This window comes from Dasypus novemcinctus, chromosome 7 (genome assembly GCF_030445035.2).
Source record: "Dasypus novemcinctus isolate mDasNov1 chromosome 7, mDasNov1.1.hap2, whole genome shotgun sequence".
Classification (NCBI taxonomy): Eukaryota; Metazoa; Chordata; class Mammalia; order Cingulata; family Dasypodidae; genus Dasypus; species Dasypus novemcinctus.
In genome coordinates this window covers 82,390,286-82,399,920 of record NC_080679.1, presented here as the reverse complement: position 1 = coordinate 82,399,920, position 9,635 = coordinate 82,390,286, and the positions used below count along the sequence as shown (strand labels likewise).

Genomic DNA, 9,635 nt, shown 5'->3' with positions numbered 1-9,635 from the left:
CCTTCATGGTTGCCAAATTGAAGGGGACCCTTACAGAAGCTGTGTTTTTTTTTTGCCTAGTGCAGAGAATAGAAGTTGGCACCAAGGTTGATCAATCAAGGGAAAGAGCTTTATGAAGCTTGTGGAGGCCAGGGAGTAAAGGGGCAGGATGCAGTGCAGGTGGGTAGGATCTGGCACCACTTCCTATGCAAGACCCATCTTTACAAAGGAATTGGCAGGTTTTCTCACAGGGAGGGCAGGGGCACCTCCACTGGCAGTCCTTGGAGTGCCTTGGCTTGTATTTCTGCCTCCTGTACATGGCGATCTCTCTCTCTCTCCTTGTCTCTTCTCTTCCAGTTTCTGCTGGATTCCTGATTCTTCTGTGTGATCTTCTCTGACTCTGGCCTATGGTTTCTTATCTTTATAAGGCCCACCCTGCTTCAGCTGGCCACACCTGAATTAAAATTAACATTTTCAAAAAGTCCTATTTATAAATGGATTCACATCCCAAACAATGTGGATTAATATTAAGCACGTGGTTTTTTTTATGGGATACATAACACAATATAAAACATCCTCTAAGAATGAAATATAGGGTCTTTCCTTAAATGTATTTTATGTAGAAAAATATATGTGCCACATACAACATTTTAGAATACATTTGCTGCAGATTCCTTTAGCATTAGTAGGTCAAGTATACTTAAGATTCTCAATCACGTGGAGAAAATGTCACTCAGTTTACCCATTTACCTTGGCTTCTGATTATTAATTTGATAAGAGAAAGTGTCTTGATGCCAGGAATAGGATATAGTGGGTGGTGAACATGAAGTACAGTAACCAGAAAAAAAAAATCCCCCTTTTAAACTTTCCATAACACCGAGGTTGACATTTTGCTTTAAATATCAGTCTTTTGTAAGTGAGGTTAGGGTACAAAACTCCCTCTCTGGCATCCCTCTCTTTTTCACTTCAGCAGCCTCTGCAAGACATTGGGATTTGATAAAATAACATTTCCTAGGTGCCATTTATTTTCTTAACCCATGCCTTAATATGATGCATTGGAGTAGAGAAGGGATTAATTAATTATCTATAGCTTTTTAACACATTACCACAAGCTTAGCAGTTTAAAACAACACAAATTTATTATCTCACAGTTTCTGTGAGTAGGGAGTCTGGCTACAATTTAGCTGGGTCTTCTGTATAGAGACACATGTCTAATTTCCTGCTGTTTAGTTCTCTTATAAGGGATTATGGTATCCAAATTGGTTTATGGCCTTTCCTGAGATGAGCGGGATAAAATTCTTTCTTGTACAAAGATTGCCAGTTATCAAGAGCATACTAAGAGCAGAAGAGACCTCATATTAAAATATTCCTAATGGACAGAATACAACAGATAAGGTATTTACAAATAGCAAGAGAATAAAGCTTGAGCTTCTCTGAGAGATGGAGAGCCAGCCATACGTGAAAAAACGTTTTTCTTTAAAGCAGTGTTGGGAAGCCCAGGATAAGTTAAATGACATTTGTTAACAGATGTAATTTACTTGGGAGGGTTCTTAATATTTATTAGATATTTATATGGCATTTTTCAGAAATTCTACATATTATATATCTCTGAAAATAGAGTTGAATTGTAATGCTGTTTTAGAAAAGAATTACTTTTTTTTGTAAAAATACTATGACTGAATGGCTTTTATGATTTGTCTTTACTTTGCATTGTGCTGATTGGTTCATAAAGACATCCAAGCTTTTGCCTATTCATCCAGTGGAAGTTAACCAAATTGACTACATTTTGTCTTGTAGGAAGACAACTGAAATTAGAACATGCCGGCATACATCACATCTGAAATAATTTTTGCCCCATTCTACTAGATTTTCAAAATCATTAACAAGCTCTGAATCATTTCTATATACTTATTGCCCATTGTTTTATCTAATGCTTTGTTGTTTCAACAGTTTATAGAAAAATACATTAAATGAGATTCAAGTTAAGGTACATGATGCAGACATTACCGATTCCTCATAAATCTCTTAAAATTAGTTTTCTTCTCAGGCGAATCAATTGTTAATGCAGGTATCCAGTTACAAAGCTCTCAGAGTAGTAGGGAGTAGAATTAAGTGTAGCATGTTTGCCTGATTGCTTGTTTAGAGTTATCAATTATTCATGTTGCCCTTCCTAAGTGCATCAGATGCTGTCGCAGCAAGGATCTCCTTTGTTCTAGCTAGTATGCAATTCTCTCTCCCTTGAGACAGCCATGTACACCACAGTTCATTTTGCTTGCGCTATAGTATTAGTGTGTTCTATAGTGTGGGAAAATTTAGCTTTTTTACTATACGAACTTCATATTAATGCCTATCAGTTATGTTGAGATGGATTATGTACTGTTCAGTGACTGTGATTTCATTTTTCATGTGAATATGGCAACTTGCCAGTACAGAGGTCCATTTTGCACGACCATTGTAGCAACATATGAGGTTTAAATAATGGCCCAGCACAGCCACAATTGTTTTTAGTGTACCTTACTTAGAGTTAATATGTAGAACTGGATGCTTGCAGCTATAATAAAATAGAGGTTTGGATGAACTATTTAGCGATATTAGGAAACTATCACCTCCAAATTTCTCTTGAAGCAAGCTAGAAGTTTGTAAATGTGCTTGTTTCCTGATTTTAGCATGTTGCTTGAGTTCATAAATAGCAATGGCAGCTGGATTTTGAAATATTTTGATACATATTCCACATCACTAAATATTCACTGCCTACCAGTAGAATGCACAAGCTTCTCTTGGTTACTATATTTATATTTAGCCATATAAAATAGAGGAGGTACTGCCTCATTTACTATTTGTGGAGAATACACTTACATTCCTGTATGATGCAGTAGTAGCCTGGGCTACTGAGGTAGTCCTGTATGATACAGAGATAGTGGCAAAATGGCTGTGACACTAATTATTGCTATGAGTAATATAAATTGTATAGTTAGGCATTGTTCTGATTGCTTCATGTGGACTGCCTCATGAAATCCTTACAGCCATACTGTGAATGAAGTAAGACTCAATTTCATTTTACAGATGAGAAGGTTGAGGCACAGATAGGCTAACTAAAATATTCAGACAACTCAAGGCTCATACCTGAGCTGAGATCCAAATATGGTTCTGACTCTAAAATCCGTGCCCCTAGCCAGTATGTATACATTGCTCTCTCTCCATTACACACAAGATGCATACTGACAATGGTTGTATATTTTCACTTCCTGTCTCAATTTTCTCTTCCTGCAGTACTCCCATTGTGAATTTCAATGAATTGCTTTAGGATTTTATAATCTTTATCCCCATCTTTCTCATCCAGGAAGACTTCTTTTGGAGGACATTTAAAAGTTACCCATTTTTCAATTAAAAATAAAAGTAAGCTATTGGTAGCTACAACTTATTTAGGGATGCACTAAATTTGCCTACAAAAAGGGATAAATTAAACAGAAAATACATACAAACATAATTTTATTTTTATGACCTTTATTTTTAGCTTCTATTGCAATGTGTAAGTCTCAAGTATAACTACAATATAATTTATAACAAATTCAAATATTTGGAGCATTCGTAGATCTATGAAATTTTAAAGAATTTTATGTAAACAGCATTTCTATATTCATGGCTATTCACTTATTTTCATGAAGCAATTCTTGACTGTTTTTCTCAAGAGTAAGTAATGTAATAAACCACAGATATAAAAGAAAGATGTAACTCTATACACAGGTCCTAAAACCAGGCATTTTCTTGGCCATTCTAATTTAGCTGGCTTCATTCAATTCTCCCATTAATATTTTACCAAAATCACTATTTAGAACTGCTTTATTTACATATACATTTTATCTTAACTCATTTTAATAAAGCTATCAAAATTCTATAAAATCATGCTGAACGTTTTGGGTTGAGGTTTAATAATTAGCATTTATAAAGAGCCCACAAGTCACTTACATCCTTTGTAAGTTAAGTAGCCGTCAAAAAGGTAAAATAAGATTCTCCTACTTTCACCCAAATTGTATGCATGAATTTCTGTTCAAATCTCTTTCCTTCCATTTTATTTCAACTGAAAAATTGCAGTGTAACTGCCATTCTGCATCATTACGTGAAATAAATTCAGTGATTAAGAATTTAAATATTAGTGTGACAGTGCCTTCTGGAGGTTGGTATCATAATCAGCACAAAGTACTACATGAAAAGTAAAGTCTCTTTCTACTGTAGGCTTACATTGTACTTAATGAGCTCCTAGTTCCAAATATTGTTTTTAATTGATAAAAAGACATGAGTAGACATTCCTGGGATAAAAATATATATACAAAAACCTAACCATGTTTAATTCTTTTTAAAAATTATAGTTCAGCATGAAATACATTCTGCATATAATAGGAAAAAGAGTGCATTTTTCATTCTTTTTGTTGAAATGCTAAGAAGAAATAGAGGACTCGGTTCCCAATATTTTTTGGTTTTTAAATAAAAGTTAGGCAATGTGGAAACATCAATAGTAAATTCACACACAAATCTGCCTACCATAAATCTTTTCTCATCGTTTTATATAAATATTCACAATGTAGCTATATTTATATGGGATTAAAATAATGAGGATGGACTGAATTCAAATTTAAGGTGATGTTAATTTCTCATTTGAATGTACAAAAATTCTAATGATTGTAATATTTTTTGTATAGTTCTCTAATTGAATTGCCAAAACCTGTTTTCAACAGGCTTAGTAGGTATATAATGCAATGCGCTTCACACAGTTGAGGAAAACACTGCATAGTATCTTTTGTACTGAATTTTAAGTTCCTCAAATAACCCCAGACTAATTTTTGAACATACATGTAAAGAATCTTTGGTCCTAGATTTAATTTCATATCTACTTTAGGACAAATCATCAGAAATGGTAATCTTCTTGATAGGTATTATTGTAAAATACAACAGTTTAAACGTTTCCTTCATAAATTTTGTGGAAGAGTTTCTTTCTGTTTTGGTCTTTTTCATGCCTGTATTTCTTAGTGTCTCCCTCTTTCTGGCTCATTTTCTACCTATACCTCCTCATCGCTGTAGATAAGTTTAAATACCCTTTCTTATTAACCAGCCAGAACAACGAATAATGTGTTTAAGCACTTATTACAGAAATAGAATGTATGTTCTTTGTTAATTTAAAAAGCAAATGGATAACACATGTTCTATATATTTTCTTCAAAATTCCCACATACAAAAAAAAAGACTCCACATAAAATTACTCTCTACTTCTGTGACTCAATTTTTGCCAGTACATAAATAACTCGATAAAAAAGATCTCATATTTCTGGAATAAATCCATGAAAAAATTGCATCATGGCTATTTCTTTTCAAGTAACTATTAACAATTTTTTAAAACTAGATTTCTACTCCTTGGGAGGACGACAATAGCTAATGTAAATGAATATATGCTTAGGATACTATAAACTTGGAGAACATTGTAGATTGACACAAAATATTCCTTAGAACCACAGCATTTCAATGAAAAAAGAGAAGTGGCAAGAAAGCAAATTGGCAAGGATCTCACCTGAATGCTCGCTCAGCCATATTACATACAAGTCTGTGTTGAAAGCCTCCCATTGTTATGGCTTGAAAGCTTGCCAAACACACTTAGGATATGTTAGAGTAAATACTCTCCCTAAGTCGTTATCTGCTCAGACTTTACAGTGGTATCCAATATCTATTTGTATATCAAGAAGCACTTCATTGAAGGGAAACATCAGCTTTGTTTAGAACTACAGGATGACTAAACAGGATTGCAGGAGAAAGCAGAAAGTGTGACAAGAGATTGAGTTGGACAATTACTGGTCATTTGGGACAGCACAGTCCAGCGCTGGATTGCATAAAGACTAGTAAAAGCTTTCTTCAGTTACTTTTTTCTTAGGTGTCTTCACTTTTTTATTTTAGGGAATGTGGTATAATTAGAATAATTTTTCACATTCTGAACAAAGGGGGATGCAAAAAAGGACAGGATATTAAGCACAATACGCTAAGGGTAAATCTTATCCTGGATGACATATGAGTCAAGATTAATGAAAAGTATTTATTAAATGAATAGCCCACATGTTTTTAATCCATAGCAGTTCATAGGCACAGATAAACTGGTTCTGATGCAATGTAAAATAAACTTAAGCACCTCAAAATAGAGAAAGATTTCTCTACATGGATAAAAGACTCTTCCTAATAAGATGTGTTAAAACTAAACATTATTAATGTGCATCACTTGTATCAGGGCATTTCATTGCAAAATCCAAGGCAAAATACTTTTGATTTCCAAACGGTGGTTAGGTATATATGTATATATAAGTTTGTATGGGGGGGATATCTATTTAAATTGGAAACAATGAAGGATTACAATTCTGTGAAAAGTTGACAAGGCAGATGTGAAATTTTCTACATGACGTTCTGATTTATTAAAAGCAAAAAAAAAATTTACATCAATTTTGTTTGCTGTCATCAATTATCCCTTCTGAGTAACTCTTAGATTTCTCACAGAGTCTTTTACCAATGCAAAAATATCCATCTGCCAACGTTTCCCACCTCTCTTAAGGAATCAGAGCTAATAACTGCTCTGACTTTGTGAATATTTTAGCAAGAAGAGTTTTGGCATAGACCTCCTTAAGAGTCTTAACACAAATATATCACCTTTGCAGGCTGTAAACAATATCTCAAAAATGAAACATTATTTTTTGCTTTCCTTGCCATCTTTCCCTTTGTCTTCCTTTTCTGTTTTGTCTTTTTCATATTTCTCTTTGTCTGGTTTTGTTACACTATCATATGAAGGTGGAGAGGTGGTGGATGGGGTTGCATCTGTTTTTTCAGGACTTGAGTTCTCAATAACGATATTAAAAACCATATCTTCTTTATTGGGCAAATCATCTCTGTCTCCATCTTTTAAATATATACTTGATATATTTTTGACATTTTTCCGTAAGCGGTAACGTCTATATGCACGCTGAATGATGGTAGCTGACACATCCTCTTGTTTTCGCTTTAGCGTAGTTGTGATGGGTTCATAGGACACTTTAGAAGGATTTGCAGACATGAACCTTTCTTCCATCTGTGAACGAAGAGAGTCCATCTCTCCACCTTCACCCAAAACACGCTTTGTAAAAGCAAATAAGATGTCAAGACAATGGATCCGGTCGCCACTGACCATGGGCAGATCCATGGCAATGAGCTGGACTTTGTTTGGTTTTGCTATGAGAAGGGGAGGATCCAGAGCAGCTGCAAAATCAGAGAGTTTGCTATATTCTATAAATTGGGTAGCATCAGGATCAAACTTCTCCCAAACCTCATAGAACATCTCGAAGTCATCTTCACTCAGGGGCTCAGTACTTTCTTCAGTAGCAACACTGAAGTTCTCCAGGATGACAGCAATGTACATGTTCACCACAACCAGAAATGATATGATGATGTAACTGACAAAATAGAATATTCCAACAGATGGGCTACCACAGTCCCCCTTAACTGAGCTCCCAGGGTGATCTTTTTCAGGGTCACAGTCTGGAGGTCCACTATTAAGAATAGGTGCTAGCAATCCATCCCAGCCAGCAGAGGTGGTGATCTGGAACAGGCAGATCATGCTGTTGCCAAAGGTTTCAAAGTTGAACATGTCATTAATCCCAGCTTCCCTCTTAACGTAGGCAAAATTGGACATTCCAAAGATGGCGTAGATGAACATGACCAGGAAGAGAAGAAGGCCAATGTTAAACAACGCAGGAAGGGACATCATCAAAGCAAAGAGCAGCGTGCGGATTCCCTTTGCCCCTTTGATCAGACGTAAGATTCGGCCAATCCTGGCAAGACGGATCACTCGGAACAGGGTAGGGGACACAAAATATTTTTCTATCATTTCGGCCAAAAACATGCCTGTGTGAGGAGGTAAGGAATAAAAAGGAAATATTTAAATATCCATGTTGTGGTAAATGATGATCCTAATTTATCTTCCATATATTCTATCTTGCCTGAACTTGGGACTCATTTTCTATTGATAGCAATTTTATAATAAAGGATTGAACAATATCAAAGGAAAATGATTATAATTACCACTGTGACATTTTCTACCCTTTCCTAAGTTCATAGCTCTTATGTTTTTCTCCACAGTAATGCTTTTTTCTATTGAGATAATACCTAGCATATAGAAAATTCAGGCAATATAGTAAAGTACAATTAAAATCACCTGAAATATCACCAAACATAACTAATTTTTATCTGTTGAACATCAGACATTTTTCACATAAGCAAACATACACAACTATAATCATGTTATGCAAGTTTTTTTGTAGCCTGTTTTAGTACTTTATTATATGTTATGGAGATATTGCCATAAAAATTACTAAATAATTTTTCATAGTTGTACAATATTCTGTCAAAATAGCCATACACTGAAGAATAAATAGCATTTATATTTTTCTTCAATTTCTGCTGAGAGAGAGACCTGAATAGGTATATTTTCCCCTAGTTCCATGAGTGTATTTTGATAATTTTGGATAGAAGTTGGTTCTAATAGTATATTTAAAATTTTGTCATATATTGCCAAACGTCTCCAGAAAGTTTGTGCAAACTAACACTTTTAATAGCAGTTTATCAAAGTGCTCACATTCCACATGTTCAGCAGTACTGATTACTACCATGCTTCTTAAGATTTTTTTACCAGAAAATCTTTATGATGTTTGAAAAAATTTCATTTTTACTTGTATTTTTTTGGAAAATAAATACTCCACAATTGTTCTTATTTATTAGACATCTTGAATGCTAATTGGCTATTTTCAACTTTATTTTTTTAGCCTTTTCAGGTTTTTGCCTGTTTTTCTGTTGATATACTTACGTTTTTGTTTTTGACTTATTAAAAAAATATTCTATTAAAAGCACTATTGTTTTTGCAGCCTTATATTTTACATAAAAAATGTTCAGTTTTTTATTTTCTTTCAAACTTTTGTTTTTGTTCATATATTAGTCAATTCTTAATGCTGGCATGTCTTTTAAAAATTTGTACCTTCTGAATGATAATTGAATCTTTTTTTCCAGTTGATTCTCTTTCCCTTTAAAATAATTCCATAATATAATCTGAAGATAATGATAATATGCTTTCTTTGTTTCAATATGTGTACTGCTTTGTTTTCTCATATAATTGAATTGGCCAACACTGCTAAAAATAGAGGCACTAGAGGCTCACCCTTTTTTTGTTCTTGAGTTAATGAGAATGCTTTTAGTATTATGCTTGTTGTTAGTTTGATTCCTATCTAAATTTTAATTTATTTCCTTATATCTTAACCTTAGTGTCATCTCTGGCTTTAAGATTCTTTTAAAAAAATATTCCCATTTTAAGTTTTATGACACTCACTGTTTTGGTTCTAAGTTATGTGACCTTTAACTTTTCTGGGCCTATTTGATCATCTGTAAGTTAAGTTTGTATTTAAAAACCTTTATGTAAAATATCCTCCCTTTTAAAACTTATAATTCTAAAAAAATGCAATCTTAATATACTAGACAAGGCATTTACAGGTAATGAAAAGACAAGAGAATAGAAAAACAACTATGAAAAAGAAAGGGGAGGAAATATGCACTCATGTGCTGGGATTCAGAGACAAGACTGTGGTTGGATGGGAAAGATTGTATTT

At 34.0% G+C, this 9,635-nt stretch overlaps 1 protein-coding gene across 3 annotated transcripts in view; it reads right to left on the bottom strand.

The window, feature by feature from the left end:
• Positions 1-3,466: 3,466 nt before the first annotated feature.
• The window catches only part of SCN9A (sodium voltage-gated channel alpha subunit 9), a 189,953-nt gene continuing 183,784 nt past the window's right edge, over positions 3,467-9,635 (bottom strand). For all 3 annotated transcript variants that reach the window (XM_058300702.2, XM_071216330.1, XM_071216331.1), the window contains one exon: positions 3,467-7,884. In XM_058300702.2, the coding sequence (XP_058156685.1) occupies positions 6,695-7,884 (1,190 nt within the window). In that variant the 3' untranslated portion in view covers positions 3,467-6,694. The remainder of the gene's footprint in view (positions 7,885-9,635) is intronic.